At 59.1% G+C, this 15646-nt stretch overlaps 1 protein-coding gene across 2 annotated transcripts; it reads right to left on the reverse strand.

The window, feature by feature from the left end:
• Positions 1-245: 245 nt before the first annotated feature.
• On the reverse strand, positions 246-13594 carry PPRC1 (PPARG related coactivator 1). Of its 2 annotated transcripts, none has more exons than XM_079311912.1 (14): positions 13407-13594; positions 9519-9662; positions 9221-9376; positions 8726-8845; positions 5594-8369; positions 5157-5210; positions 4713-4773; positions 4280-4365; positions 3315-4113; positions 1719-1892; positions 1490-1553; positions 1165-1286; positions 881-1032; positions 246-576 (listed from the first exon to the last, which is right to left on the reverse strand). In XM_079311912.1, the coding sequence occupies exons 1-14, from the start codon at positions 13545-13547 to the stop codon at positions 473-475; spliced, it is 4953 nt and encodes a 1650-aa protein (XP_079168038.1). In that variant the 5' UTR covers positions 13548-13594; the 3' UTR covers positions 246-472. The 2 variants fall into 2 exon arrangements, with proteins under 2 accessions (XP_079168038.1, XP_079168037.1); XM_079311911.1 differs by having other exon boundaries at positions 9221-9373; positions 13407-13593.
• Positions 13595-15646: the final 2052 nt, after the last annotated feature.

Consider the following 15646-nt stretch of genomic DNA (forward strand, 5'->3'; position numbering starts at 1 on the left):
TCAGAGAGGTGCTCAGAGAGGCATTCGCCCCTTGCCAGGCCATTGCAGACTGCCACAGTGACAGTCATACACTCGGTGACCGCAGTCCTGCCCTACTCTCCTCAGACATCCCACTCTGTGTTAGTCCACGACCTGTGCAACATTTCACGGGGCCATACCACAGCCAGTCCGTGGGATCTTGAGGGTGGCACAGCTTGAGCCCGCAACTGGGAATAGCCCATGCAAAGGAGGAAACAAGGCAGTGCTGCTGTTTGGGCATCCGCATTTATTATATGTCTGGGGCAAGCCCAGGGCTGCCATTTACCTGGACTGCTCCAGTTGAAGGCCAGCGACCTGTCCTTCTTAAATATTGGTTATAAAACAAATTTTTTTCCTTTTTCGTTTTATTAAAAACCTCATCTTTCTCTCCATACTTTTTTGCCTTTTGCATTTGAGTATAAAAGTGGGGGCGGGTGCTCCGCCTTGCCTGCCGCTACCTCCGCAGGCTGCGCTGTGCCTGTCGCAGCAGAGTGTCGAAGTCCAGGGAGTCAAACTTGCTCTTGACGGGAGCTGGGTCAAAATCCTCCCGGTTTGAATCTGGAAGAGATGGGGGAGAGGGTGTCTTGAGCCCATGCAAACACTGGCACAATTCTGGCCATTCTCACGGTAAACTTCTTATCTTGTTTCACCTGCCAGCCTCTAGACCAGAGTTGGGTCAGCCTCCATCATGGTGCTGAAGAGACAGGGAGCCCCAGTTCAACCTCCCTTCAGGGCAGGACTGTTCCTGGATGTGGCTCTGCTGCCACCCCTGCCTGACCCCAAGGATGGGGACTCTACACCTCTGGAAAGAAGAGAAGGACCCAGGGAGGCCAACCCCAAACTTGGAGGTGGCACAACTCACCCAAGTCAGCGTAGTTCCTCCTGCAGAACTGCCTGCGGCCACCAAAGCACAGGTCAAAGGGCTGCTCGTCTGGGCGCCGCAGCTTGTGTCCGCTCTCGATGGCGGCGAAAGCCTCCTCAGCATAGCGGTAGGTGACAAAGCCATAGTTATCCCTGACATTGGAGGAGATCAGCAGCAACGGTTATGTTTGTGCCCCCTTGGCATGCAACATCCTCTTCAGTAATGGCAATAGAGCCAACAGGAGTCTCTGGGAAGGGACTGACCCATCTTCCCAAAGCTCTTACCCCTCAGAGCGGAAATGCAGAGTACACTCCTCGATGTCCCCAAACACAGAGAAGCGGTGCCGCAGCTCTGACCGTGTCATCCTGCTGGGGATCTTGCCGATAAACACAACTCGCCGCTCCTCCTGCGGGCAGGGATGCCCCACCCATGAGCAGGATGTCTCTTGTAGAGCACCCTCCCTGCATAGCCTCCCACCACACTGTGCCCTGGCCAGGGCCTCCCAACAATGCTGCTGGCAAGGCTGCACCTTCATGACTTTCTGAAGTGACAGAAGGGCTGCAGATCCCCAAATTTCCAGCCTCAGATTCCCAGCCCTCCATCACTCACTATTGCACGTTCCTTCTGGAGGATTCTCTGCCTTTGGTAGTGGTCCTGTGCATCATAACTATATCTGTAAGGGAGAAACCACACACATGAGCTACAGAATCATGGGGGTGCCAGAGGAGTGATTCCAAACACAAGGGAGATCTTGAAGGAGCAGGTCCATCCCTCCTCCACAGAAGGCTGAGAGGTGGGATGGGGAGAGCTCACACCCCTGCAGGGTGGTCATGCTCACCTTCTCCACCTATTACTCCTCCTGCGGGGCGAAGGGGAGCGGGACTGGCTGCGGGACGTGGACCTGGATGAGTAGGAGGACATCGATGATGAGGATGAGGACCTCTCCCGGGACCTGCCACATGACCCACAGCTGGAGCGGGAGGAGGAGCTGTGGGAACACCTTGAGCGGTATCTGGGGGAAGGAGAGATACAGCTGAGCCCTCCCTTTGTCCAGCATCACAGAGTTCCAAAGTAGAAATCTCCATCGTCCCCATGGTATACAGCATCCCACTCAGACAGAACCCATCCCCAGGATGGGGAAGCCTCTGCCCAAGATTGCCAAGGTAGCAACAACACTATGGAAACATTGCTCCATTTGGTTCCCAATGCCATGGAAAAAAGGGAGCAGGCTCACAGGAGGCACAGCTTCTGAAGAGCAAGAAATAGTCATGGGGGAACTGTGAAGCACAGGGTTGTGCCTGGGAGGGCCCAGAAAGGGCTGGGACTTCTGTGCTGAGCCCCACACGATGCACACGACAACACTATACCCACATCGTGCTCAACAGCTGTGTGAACAGAGATTGCAAGAGCTTCTCTGCCAGCCAGGGAAAGCTTAAGGACAGCAGGACCAAAACACTTCAGGGATTAAGCTATGCTGTCTCCAGGAGCACAGTCCCTCTCCAGACATCCTGGCCACAGGCAAACCCAGGCCTGGCAGAGCATGCTGCCTGGCTCTGCCACATATTCTCCTGGAGGACAGGAAGACAGGGTGGCACAGTACATGGGACATTTTCTAGCACAAGGCCAGCTGATTTGCTGAAAAGCCAAGCCAGACATGTTGCTTGACAATCCCCAAGCTGCACATCCATGGAACAGGGCAGTTTTATACCTGCCCTTTCCAGCTCTAGCCTCTGCATTTACTGGCCACCAATGAAGGGGTCTTGGTTGGACAGGCCCCTCTTGCTCAGTGACCGGCTCCAGAATTGGCTGAACACCAAGAGAACAGCAGAAACAGAAACCCTTCACGAGCTCCAGTGCCTCCCAGCCCAGCTGGGACAGGCTGCACATCACTCAAATGCACAAGGGCTCCAAAAAAAAATGCATCCCACAGAGACCAAGGTGTCCCACTTTCCTACACAGCCACCTGCATAAGGAGAACAGGGAGCCCCCAAGGCAGCCTAACTAGACAGGTTTTTTCCTGCTTGCCTCCAGCAGCTCCCTGGAGAGCTCCACTGTGGCTCATTTCTACACAAAGGGCTGCAGCAGCCCCACAGCACAAATACGAACACCTGCCATAACGCTCCAGAAAAAGCATCCAAAAGCAAAGATGCAGCCAAGGACTTGTAACATGGACTAAGTGTTCCAGAAGGAGTAAGGAAGTCTGGCTCAGTGGTGACTTTGCAGGCACATGAGCCCAGATGTGGGCTTCAGCCAGAAATGGATGGGGAGGTATTGCTGCAGCTCCCCCACTCTCTGGGAGCCATACATCTCTTCAGAAGGGCCACGAGGACAAAAACAACAATATTCAGTAGGACCATAAAGATGTGTCTGGGTACTTGCAAAAGACTAGCCACTGGACAACTGCCCCAAGAGCAAGCAACAATCCACTGCTTACCTTCGCCACCGCTTGGGGGGTGGGGAGAGTGACCGTGACCGGGATCGGGAGGACGAGGATGAAGATGAAGACGAGGACTCGCTAGCTCCATCCGAACTGGAGCTGAAGGAACGGCTGGCACGGCTCCGGCCAGCCCTCCAGCTGTCGGAAGAGGGGCTGGGTGAGTCCTGGGGTCTCCGGTAGCAGCGCAAGGACCTCTTGGCAGCAGCATGGCTGGGCTGGGCACTGGGAGTCTGCACCTCCTGGTCCCGGCAGGGGGATGCAGCTGGAGACAGGAGCACTGAGGTGGGGGGACTGCTGCACCCAGTGGTGGCCTTGTTCGGGATGGTAGTCCGATAATCCAGGGGAGCTAGGCAGGCCATCCGCAGGGGCTCCTGGCTGTGCCCCGTGGTGGTGTCAGGGGCTGGTGGGGTGGGCTCAGGTTGGTCCAGCGTCCGTTTGGTTAAGGAGGAGATGGGTTTGATAGTGATGTCCCGGTGGTGTTTGACATTCCAGCGGGAGCCACCTTTGGCAGGGGGCTGCGTGCCAGGGGTATTGCTGCTCTCGGGCCGTGGTGTACCCAGGATGCAGTAGTCATGGTCTCCCGAGCAGACATGGCTGGGGGCTGTGACAGGAGTGGCTGGCACCACGCTCTTCACCTGGATCTTGTTTGGGGGCAGTGGCTTGGCTTTCATCAGCTTGGTCGTCTTCTGGGGCCCTTCCTGGGGTATGGACCCAGGTGACTTGGTCTTGGCCAGCAGTGAGACAGCAGGCAAAGGCTTCCAGAGCTGGTGAGGTGGTGTTGCTGGGGGCGTGAGGCCTGGGAGAGGACCAGAACACTTACAAGAGCAGGCCTTTGCAGCAACCCACCCAGCTGAGGCTCCCTCATATCCTGACCCCCCTCACTCCCCAAGGTGTCCCCCAGACACACAACAGCACTGACACGACATGGCAGACTACCCTCCCTCACCCCAAGTATTTACTACCTGCCACATTGGCCAGCTCAGAAGCCTGCAGGCCATCTGGGGGCTTCCTGTCCTGTTGGGTTGGCGCATCCTGCTGGGTCTCAGGCCTAAGAATGGGAAAGGAGCTTTGTCAAACACAGCAGGCAAAACCCAGCCCCACTCCCCACACCTGGGGCACCTACTCAATCTGCCCCACTGGCCAGTTCATGAGGACAGAGGATCCAAGAGAGCTGCAAGGATAAAATTTGCACAGCCTGCTCATGTCCATCACTGCTTCTCCCAATTTTCCCCCTCAGTGCCAGCTCTGTTGCAGTCCAGCGACAAGCTCAGCCCCTCCTGGACCAATGGGCACAGCCCCAACACACGTTAAACCCTGCCAGGACTGAAAGCTGCCCTGTGTTCTTCCTCTGCTGAGCTCCACACTGGGCACCAGTGCTAAGGTTTTGACACTCACCCACAGCTCCCCACCAGCTGTTTTTCCTCAGGAGGCTGTACAGAAGTTTCCTCCTTCTTGGCTGAAAAAGGAACAGGTAGGTGAGAGTGGCAACAAGTGGGGCTGAAGGACAAGATCCACAAAGCACCTCCAGAACAGCTCAGAAGAGGCTTTACAGCACCTGAAACCCAGCTCCCTGAAGACAGGAGCTGCACATCCATTTTCTTTCACAGACTCTTCACCACCCCTTCGGTTGCCATGGGGACCCCCAGGTGTTTCCATAGGCCAAGGAGATGGAGGCTGAAACAGCCCCAGGACAAAAAACCTGGGCAGGGTAACACGAGCCCACAGGCAGCAGCATGACAGCCCTCCCACTACCACCCTGACACAGGGAGCATGGACAGCCTAGGGAGGCCAGCATGGCATGGAGGGAGCCCTGCAGGGGATGGCATGCCAAATCCGCACCTTCTGACTTCTCAAACTGCTCCAGCAGGCTGGACAGGTCGGTGGCTTCAATCCCTGGGCCAGGGAGAAAGTGCAGCAAGTCAGATCAGCCAGAATTCTCCCAGCATCACATTAATGTACCCCGACCCCATTTTCCCCCTACATCAGCCTCCCTGGATGGTAGGGCAAGCAGCAGCTCTGTCTCCCATAGCAAGGACAGGAGCATCCAGCTCTGCAGTCCCAGAAGAGATTGGTTTCAGGACAGCCAGCCTAGACCATCCTCTGTAGGCAACATCCTAGCAGAGTACTGGGAAGAGACTGCAAGCCTGTGGGCATAGCTTTGCCACCCTCGCCCTCAGAAGTGCCAAGAACTGGTCCTGCTACCCAGGCTGCCGGCAGCACTGCAGCCTTGCTGGCTGCTGACACTCAACCCAGCATCCTGCAGCCCTCCCACTCACCAATCTCGCTGATGAAGGCTTGCACAATGTCCTTGCTGCTGTCACTCGGCTGGGCTGGGCTGAGGAGTGGCTGGTGCCTCCATGGCCGTGCAGCAGGTGCCTTGGTAGGAAGGCTGCTCTCTCGACCTGCTTTCAGTGGTGGTTCCACAGCCTGGGAGGTGGATTTTTGGACAGGCAACTCCTGTCCAGCAGCTGCCTTGGGCTCCAACAGGACTTTCTCTACCACCTCCTTGCCTGGCCCTACAGCCTTCTCTGTGGTATGGGTGCCAGGGGACTCCTCAACAGAGGCAGGAGAAATGTCTGCTGGGCAGCAGATGGCTGCTGGGGGGGCTTTTGGGAGCTGGTTGGGAGTTGCATCTTGGGGCTCCTCCAGAGGCTGGGTGGGGACAGCCTGAGGGACTGGCACTGCAGGAGGGACCCTGCTGGGCTGGGCAGTGGCAGCTGAGGGAGCTGGCAGGGGCTGGGCAGCGGCAGCTGAGGGAGCTGGCAGGGGCTGGGCTGAGGCTGGAGCAAGAGGGGCCTTGGGCACAGAGCTCTCTCCTGCCAGCCGTGATTGCCTCCTGGGGTCTGACACCCTGCCAGTCACTGGCCTGGCTGGGCCACCTGCAGCCCCCATCTCACTGGTCGGGGCAGCGGGTGACTGGGTGGGGAAGGCTGGTGGCTCTGGGCAGCTGAGCATAGGAGTGGCAGGAAGCTGCCCATGCAGAAGGGCTGTGCCAGGGTGGCTGCCAGCTGGGAAGGCAGTGGCAGCCTGCACTGCTGCTCCAGAGTCCCTGTACGCAAGGGAAGGCACCGGAGGCGGCACGGGGATTCCTGGCCAGTAGGATGGTGGCACCCACCCAACTGGGGCATAGGGGCCACCTGGGCCAAAAGGAGGCAGAGGAGGTACAGGTGGAGGGGGCCAGGCCATGGCTGGAGGCGGGAGGCCAGGCACCACATGAAAACTACTGGAGGAGCTGGCACTGGGTGGTGGGGGCAAACCATGGCAGCCCATGGGCTGCGGGCTGAAGCAGGGCCAGGAAGGCACTGGTGGGTAAAGGGCATAAGCACCAGCAGAGGCTGACGGCATCCCAGTGGGAGGCACCCCAGCAACTGGGGGCACATTTGGTGCAACAAAAGGCATTGGTGTTGAAGGGGGTGGTGGCGCTGTGGCAGCTGCTGGGGCTGAAGTCAGAGCAGTGGGAGCTTTGCTGGCAGGAGAAGAGACAGCAGCAGGACTGGTGGGTTTGTCTGGTCCCTTCTGAGCACTGTCTGCCTCAGTGGCAGAGCGCATGGGTGACACGAGGCAGGGGATCTCTGCCAGCTCTGTCGGAGGCTCAGGGACACTGGGCCACTTGCCGGCCACTTGCTTCTTGCCCTCCTGGCTGCCATCAGTGCTGGGCTTACGGTGCAGCATGCGGATGCGGTACTCACGCAGGCTCAAAGCCTTGGGTTTAGCTTCCTTAGGCAGGCCCTCACTTGGCTCTGTTGCTGGCAGGCTCTGGGCAGGCTCCAGCCCAACACCTTGCTCTGGGAGCTGAGAGGCAGCCTGGGAGACCCCACTGCTCTGTTCGGCAGACGGCTGCACATCTCCCTGGCCCTCAGCCTGATCTGTCAGGCTGGGACGTGCAGCTGCTGGCTGCCCCTCCACGCTTGGTGCAGTCTTCTCCAGGGGCACCTGAGTCGTCTTCTTCTCCAGGGCCACACTCACGGTTTCTGGTGCTGGCTCCTTCTGGAGCTCCTGCTTCCCCTTCTTGGGCAGAACAGCCACTGTTGTGCTCCGAGGCTTGCCCCGGGACCGCAGTGTCTGTTCAGCATGCAGTTCCATCTGCCCCTCCTTCCGGGCTCGCTCCAGCTGCTGTGCCAGGAAGTCTGAGACCTGAACAGAGGGACACTCCGCCCGCTGCCGGCTGATGGTTTGCTGAACATGGGACTGTCCAGAGCCAGTGGAACGGAGCCGGTGGACTACGAAGTCCCTGCCAGGCTTGGCCTGCTTGCTTTGGTCCTCCTCTGCTTTCTTTTTCCGACTCTTCCTTGCTCTCTCACGGCCCCGTCCCTTCTCAGAGCATTCACGTTTTCCGCTTGCTGGAGCTTCTGTGCTATGCCAGGAGCTGCTGTTGGGACCTGAGGCACCAGGTGCTTTTGTCTCCAGTGGGGAGGTGGCCTCTGGGATAGTGCATGAAGGCTCCTTCCCAGGCAGTTTTCCCTTCTCCTTCTCTTCCACCCCATTTTCCTGGGTTGGAGCTCTTGGCAGCTCCCCTTGATCTTCTGGGACTGACTTCCTGGTACTCTCCTCTACTCCCAGGAGCTGGGGCTCCAGGTCAGGGGAGCTGGGAGTCAAGGGCTGCAGGACCACAGGGATCTCCACACTCTCTCCCTCTCCAGGAACAATTTCCAGCAAGACAGGACTGCTTAGAAGTTCCTTGGCCACAGGCTCTGTGTCAGGGTCCAGGCACACAGTGAAGGTGGGCAGGCAATAGGGGTGCATGGACTTCACCAGCTCACTCAGGGATACATCACTTGTGTTGATGATGCAGGGATCTTCATGCTCCTCCAGTGCTGCCCCAGCCTTGCTCACACAGAAATCCACAGCCTCCATGTTGCTGTGTAGCTCCAGGCTCAAGGCAGCCTCCTCCTCTTCCTCCTCCCCATCACTGCGCTGTGGCAGGGGCTGCTCTCGGGCTCGGTGCCAGCCCACCTTCCGCTCCACCCTCGTGGTGCTGCAGACTTGCTTCTTTGGCAGCACTGGGTCCTCCAGGCCATGAGCAGCACGATCCCAGGCCATGTCTGTGTCAATCTGGGAAGGAGGACCACAGCAAACATCAGTTCCTGGGCTTTTAGCAGCACTCCCCCAGGAAAGCCAACTGGGTCTGCTACAATTCTAATGCAAAGCGCCATGGCAGACAAAAAGCTGGGACACAGTAAAACACAACAGAGCTAGAAATCCAAAGCTCCTATGGGAGCATTCCCAGCCCCTAGCACACACCACCTGAGGCAGACTCTGTTCCCACTGCCACTGGTGCCTTGCAAAAGCATCACTTCTGAGAAAGGATGCTTGTGGAGGGAAGGCTGGGGCTGGGGTCTGCAGCACAGACAGTTATCCCAGCACCACTCTAACATTGCTGCTTCAGCTTCCCCTGCTCAGCTGCTCACCTTCCCAACCACAGAGACGCTGCTGCTGCTGCTGCTGAGAGGCCTGAGAGCCTTAGGCTGTTCCAGGGTAGGGCTCTCACACTCCAGCAATGGGCAGGATAAGGTGAGAAACTTCTGAAACTGGAAAGATGGCCAGAAGATGAGACAGTGGCAAATCTATTCTGCTGGAGATGACAGGCCATTCCCAGCTCCACACTGCCCACCCACTTTACCCCACAAGGCCCAAGAGTAAACAGTCCCATTTCACCCACACTGCATACAGCTCCCATTGGTGACATGCTACTCTCCAAAGCCTCTGTATAAAGATCCAAAGTGAAGGCATGGCCCTCCAGAGCACTTCTCCCACATTGGAACCATCATGAGAGTACATCTCAGGGTACTGGGGAGCAGGGTCCTACTACTTCAGGGCACCCTCATGCTAGGACCTAGCAGAGCCCTGCCTGAGCATTTTCCCATGGGCTCTGGGGTCAGGCTGCATCTGTCCCTCCAACTTACCGAGGGATTCTCCCGCTCACGAGGTGAGGTCAGCAGCTCTGCATCCATGATGGTGTCAAAGGGGGACAGGGTCTCATCATCCGTGCTGTCCAGGATCTCTGTGATGGCAGTCAGCAGGGACAGCTCATTCTGTGCATCCAGGCAGGCCCTGCTCTGCTGCAAGGGCAGGGATAGTCTCAGAGGGCGATGGGATACAGGCATAAGACCTGGACATGGAGGACACTGCCACCACCCCCACCCATGCCACAGCCAAGGCCAGGTCAGCCACCACATCCCACATCTGTGTGTGAGCTCCCACCTCACTCATAGAAAGATCCTCAATGATGGAGATCACAGAGGAGTCGAGATAGTTCTGCATTGTCCCCAGGATCTCTTCAGCTTCTAAGATAGTTTCTGCATCCAATGATGTTAAGTTCAGGTCATCCTCCTCGAGGGAAAAGCACTGTTGAGGAGCATGAGGAGCCAGGTAAACACTTTGTACAGCCTCACTACCAACACTGATTTCCTCGCAGCACGCGTGGGCTCCTGACAGCCTGTGCTGCACACAGTGGCTGGGCACCCCCAGCACCCCGAACACGCAGGGGAAGCAGGTGGAACACAGCTGCTAGTCAGAAGGTGGTGCAGGGGACTTCCCCCTTTTTTTCCTCAGCAGAGTCCACTGCACAAAGTCCAGTGGTGCTTTCAGCTTGAGACCCTTCCAATAACCCAGAATGCCTCCACACTGAAAATTCCTGCCTGATTCACTCTGCAGCTGCATGACTGGGAAAGATGAATGGATAAAACACCAGGCTCTACCCAACAGCACACACTGCAACTGCAGGACAGGGAGGAGACAGGCTAGCTCCCACCACCTCATGGACTATCACGTGCTCCTCCAATGCCGGCTGTTGGCGCTTCAGATAAGCCCAAAAACATTACGAAATTCGTAACAAAAGTGCAGGAGTCAGCAAGAGGGGTGCAGCCAGCTGCCACTGCTGGAGCCCTACCTCAATACCTCTGCTGCAGACTACAAGAAGACATGGTTTGCAATCCAGGACCAAACCAGTTTTGTTACTCTTCCTCCTTCAAATTCCCCACTCCACATCCTTTACAATCCCCCAGCCACCTCCACGGACATTTGGGTAATTCTGAGTAACTTCAGAAAAGTATTTGCATTGCACTCCAGGATGCCACACAGCCATGCCACAGGACGGTCAGGAAAAGCCAGATGCTGGATGAGGGCAGGGGCTGCAGCCCCCAGCTGAGCAGAGCAGCAGTGCACATGTCACCGGCACAAGACAGGATGCGAATTCCTGTTTGTAGATGGGCTTAGGCAGAGAGATAATGGAGGCTGGGAAGATAAGGGCACCAAGGACAGAGCCCTGGGGGAGTACATCTCCCTCCCAAAGCTAGTTGGGAGCAGGCTGCAACCCATCTTCCCGCCCTTGGAGCAGCACCAGCACTGTGAGAATACATCTGAACCTTCGGGGATGCACATCTGATGCGGTTCACCTGTGTTTCATGTAGGTACCACAGCTTGTGTGAGGCTGTGCCTGTGCAGAACAAAATCTATCTTGTGCCTAGAGAGAACTTGCTAATATTTTGAAATCCTCTTCTAGCAAGTAATAAACTGAATCAGAGAAACAGCAGGCATTTCATGAAATAGGTGTTTCTAAAATATGACAGCACCAAAGCCACATGCCCAAAACACTGGTCCCTGGGTCTCTTCAGAGACTGGCTCCAATAAGACAAAGCAGGCACCACTGGCAACAGCACATCCAGGAACCCTGTGCAACCCCAGAACACAGGCACCCCAAGACCAGGCTGAGAATCAAATCCAGGACAACCCACAGCAATACCCCAAGGCTACCCATCACAAATTCCACCAGTCTTTGACAGGACAGCCCTAAAGACCAAGAGCCTGCAGTGGTTTGGGGCTCAGCAGGCAGCTTGCCAGCCCAGCCCAGCCTCTCCCAGGGCCCTCTGTCTGAAAGTGGAGCCCACAAGTAACACCAGAGCACCACTCCACTCCACCCCACCATGCAGAGCAGGCTATGGAGCAGTTGTAGAGCAGTTTTCCTGCTCAGCATCCGAGCACAGCACAGAGCCTGCTGGCAGCCCTCTAGGTGCAGCCTGGCTGCGATTCCCAGCCAATCCTCACTCAGATACTGGGAGGACATCCAGGCTCACACGCCCAGCCCCGGCGGGCGGCGTGCAACCCTGAGTCAGCGGTGACCGGCAGGCAGAGGCACCCAGGACAGAGCATCAGCAGACCAGGATGCGGGGACCATCTGACCCCTGCCTGCAGTTGGCAAAGGGATCCGGAGGTCACCCCGGGGCTCCACAGCCCTGCCCATCTGGCCACAGGGCTGGTTTCCCTCAAAGAAAGCATGTAATAAGAGGTTTCCAGCTGTGATCAGCGCTGGACATTAGGAAGGAGGGAAATAAAACCCTCCCACTCAAATGGCCTCTTCCTGTAACTCCTGCCCGCAGCCCGGGAGGGAGGGCGGGCAATCTCCCATGCCTTCCTCGACTCCCTTGACTCAGCGCCTTGCAACAAGGAGTCCCACAGCCGTGAGTCACCGGCCTGGGCTGTGTTCCCCCAGGACTCCCTTTGATCCACCTGGGGACGGGCACCTCCTGCAGCCCTCATCGCTTGAGCACCTCTTGTGCGTCGGGGCGGGGGTACGAACCAGCCCAGCCTGCTCCAGCCAGAGTTCCTGCCTGCTCTCCTCCGTGTCAAAGACCCCTATCACTCCTAGCCCAGAGGGGAGGGGGGAACCACACCGAGCCTTCCTTCACAACTCCCGGTGTTTGCTTTACAGCAGCGCTGCAGGGAAGACGGTCACAGGAATGTTCAAGGACAGACCACGCTGTGCCCAAGCAATCAGCACTGCCGGGGAGAAGGGATGATGCCCACAGCCCCAGAGTGGGCTTTGGACACGAGGGCTACTGGGACCAGAGCTAACTACTTGCAATGGACACAGACCAAGAGTGGCCACCAGCTCTTCCGACACCCACCCGGCGCAGCGTACACTGCGCTCGCCGCTCTGGTCCCCGGAAGGGACAACGGAGGCCCCCGCAGGCCGCTGTGACACGTGTGCCCGGCGTGCTGCGGCTACGCCCCGAGCACAGGGCGGCCATGGTCCCCGGCTGGCTGCCAAAGCTGCTCTTACAGCGCCGGAGCTGCCGGCAAGGCGCGGGGCGAGCCCGGGGAGCCGGGGGGCTCCGCCCGGCCAGCGCCGCACAGCCAGAGAATACTGTGTGGATTTCTCTGCTGCTTTCGGAAAACAGCAGGCGGGAACACACCTCTCTTTCCCCGTCAGCAGCCCACTCTGCTCGCGTCGGGGAGGGGCGAGACGGGGCTGGCATCTTCCAGCCAGCCAGGTCTGGATGGGGGAAGTTTCCTCCGCAGCCCCCCGTCCACGCAGGAGGACCCTGGCGGAGGCAGAAACAGCCTAGGGCTTTCCCCAAAAAATTTCGACAAACGCACAACGCAGGTGCCCCCACGTCCCCTCCTTGGGTGCTGCATCCCCGCACTCCCCGTCTAGACAGCAGCGCACTCGCACCCAATCCAGCCCCGACACGGGCCCACCGGGGCCAGTGACAGCGGCGGCTCCGCGCCCCACATCTGGCCCCGTACATGCTCTTGATACGGGGTAAAGCCCCGCTTCCCGTGGATAAGCTCTCGATTCGGCTCGGGGAACCTCCCCACGCCCGGGCCACATTCTGCACCCAGAGCCCTTGCCACCGAAACCGGGGAGTATCGGAGTCCCAAACCGCGCCAGCCCCAGCTCCTCGCGGCCGCAGGTGGCGGAGAGCGGCACCGGGATGGAGGGACCGCGGGGGAATGACGCGAGCTGCATCCCCCTGTCCCTCACTACCTAAGATCGGGGTGTCACCTTCCGCAGGGGACACCAAGCCACCCGTCCCAGCGGGTCCCGTGGCGGTGGTGCGGCCCCCCCAGCCCCGTAATCTCCGTGCGCCGACACCCCACCCCGGCGGGAGAGCTCCGGGCACCCCATTCCCCCACCCATAGAAAGGGCCCCACTCCGGGACCAGCGGAGGCGCCGCCGGCCCGAGCTGCGCCCCCCGCCCGCTGCCGGTGCGGCGGGCCCGCTCCCGGCACACGTGGTGCTGCCGCCGCGGGAGCCGCCCCGGCCTCCACGTGTCACAGCGCGGCCCGCCGCGCCCCGCTGCCCCTTACCTGAAGGGGGCTGCCGGCGTGGAAAGGCGGCTCACGCAAGGCTCCGCCACTCCCCAGGCCCCGGGAAGCGGCCGCAGCGGCAACGCCACCGGCCCCGGCCCCGCTGGCGGCGGGCACCGCTCCGCCCCGCCGCGCCGCCATCTTGGCGCCTCTGCTCCCGGCGCGGCCACTGCCGAGCGCACCACGTGACCGTCGCCCACTCCGCACTACAGCTCCCGGCAACCCCTGCGCCGCCCCGCCCGCGCGCGGCACGCCGGGAGCGCACCCTTTCGCCGCTGGCCGCGCGCCGGGAAGCGGGCACCGGCCTGAGGGGGCGCCCGGCCTCGGAAGCGCGGGAGGCCATCTTGAGGGCGGGCAGACGCTCGGGCTTCGCCGCCATCATTGCGGCGGGCGAGGACGAGGAGGGTCGGCCCGGCCCCACGGCGCGCGGTGGGAGGGGCGGCGCGGGCGGGACTGGCGGGAAGCGCCCCCTGGGGGCGGGGCAGGCGCGCATTTTCCCGCGGCGCCACGGGCCCGCCCCGCCGGCTCTGGCGCACACGTGTGCGCGGCCGGCCCGTGTGTCCCTGCGCTTCCCGGAAAGCAGGGGCAGAGCTGCTGTGGGCGCAGCGCCTCGCCGTCCCCTGGCTGTGAGCTTTCCCTGTGCCTGAGGTGCCTGTGCAGCACTGCCATGTGCTCCACTGAGCCCAGCCTCGTGTGGGGCTGATGGAGGGGACACGCACATTTAGTGGGTGAAGGGGGGATGAAAAAACTATCCAGTGTGGAAAGAGGGATGGGTACTGTGAGCCGCCGCCCAGCCTGCTGGCATGGCAACGGGGCAGGGTACCCAAGTCACTGCTTATGCCTAGGCTTGTGCTGCTCTCCAAAGCTGGCACTCAGAAAATCACCCAGAGAATGTGAGGGAGCCAAACTCGGCTAACTGGACGCAGCTGCTATCCAGCCTGGCTCCCCAGGAAAGCAAGAGATGCCGGTGTGTGCAGGTCCTTAGCCTGATCCTGTTTGGTAGCCTCTGTTAAAGAAGCCCAGAGTCCCTTCGGGTGCTGTAATTTCCTGTGGCTCTTCTTCTGGCTTCCTGACATATTGTAGGATCCTCTCATGGAGTTCAGAGATGTGCTTACAGCAGCACAGGTGCAGTGTGAACCTGTCACTGGAGCTCTCCAGCGCACGATTTGCCTGGCGGGGGGGTAATTGTCCTGGCATCTACATCAGTCCCTGGAGAACAGACCTGCCCTGGCCAGATTCCCTTGGGGATCCAAAGGATAGAGCTACGTTTTTTGGCTATGTGCGCCTGGTCGTTGGGCTGAGCTATAGCTGACACATGGAGCCTCGACCTTACACCCCTGCTACATGGAACTTTCAAATGTCACTCATCCCATATCACCTCCTGCCTCGCAGGGGCTGCTCCTCCCTAGTGTCTGTCCAGGGGAGCTGCTCCCCTTCACCTCCTCATCCAGGGCGCCCATAGCACCTCTCACCGACACTGCATCTGGCCCAAGTGCTGTCTGAGCTGCAGGCAAGCAGCTGTGTCTTTATCCAGGGCCATGGGTCCATGTCTGAGTGCTGCAGAGCGCACGTGTTGCAATGGGCAAATGTGAGCACACTGCTGGGGTGTGGGGGATTTTGCTGGATGTCACAGGCTCCCCAGGCCAGCACCTGCCTCTGGCACTGCAGAGGAAGCTGGGAAGGCTGGGCAAGTGCTCCAGGTTCTCTGCAGCCCAGGTGTGGTTACCCCTCTGAAGGACACTTTGCTTCCCCTGAGCTTAACACATCTAAAGCAAGGAGCAGGCTGCTTTTGAAATGTCCATACCTTTCTCCACTGGCCTGAGGAGAAGCTGTCCATAACCTGGCACACAGAGATCTGCTGACAGGGATGTGGAGCAATGTTCCCCTTGGAGCCGTGTAGCTTTCCTTCTCCTGCTTTGCACCCTCCTTTCCTGTCATGTCCTCTCCCTGGGGCACATCCAGGGCATGCAGTGACCTGCCTAATCCCTCTGTCCCAGTGTGTGGCAGGGCCCCGCAGCACAAGGCTGATCTCTGAGAGAGCAAACCTAGCCTGGTGTGCATCCTGTAAAGTGGGACCATATTCCTTGCACATAGCATTCCTGGAGTGAGACCATAGAGAATCACACCTGCAGGTACCTCCTTCCCCAAGTAAAATCCCCAGCAGGGATGCACTCCTGACACAGGACAACACCAGGCATTCCTGCTGGTTTACAAGAAAAACAAACAAAAGCCAGAAAGGA

Source organism: Erithacus rubecula (assembly GCF_903797595.1).
Source record: "Erithacus rubecula genome assembly, chromosome: 9".
Lineage (NCBI taxonomy): Eukaryota > Metazoa > Chordata > Aves > Passeriformes > Muscicapidae > Erithacus > Erithacus rubecula.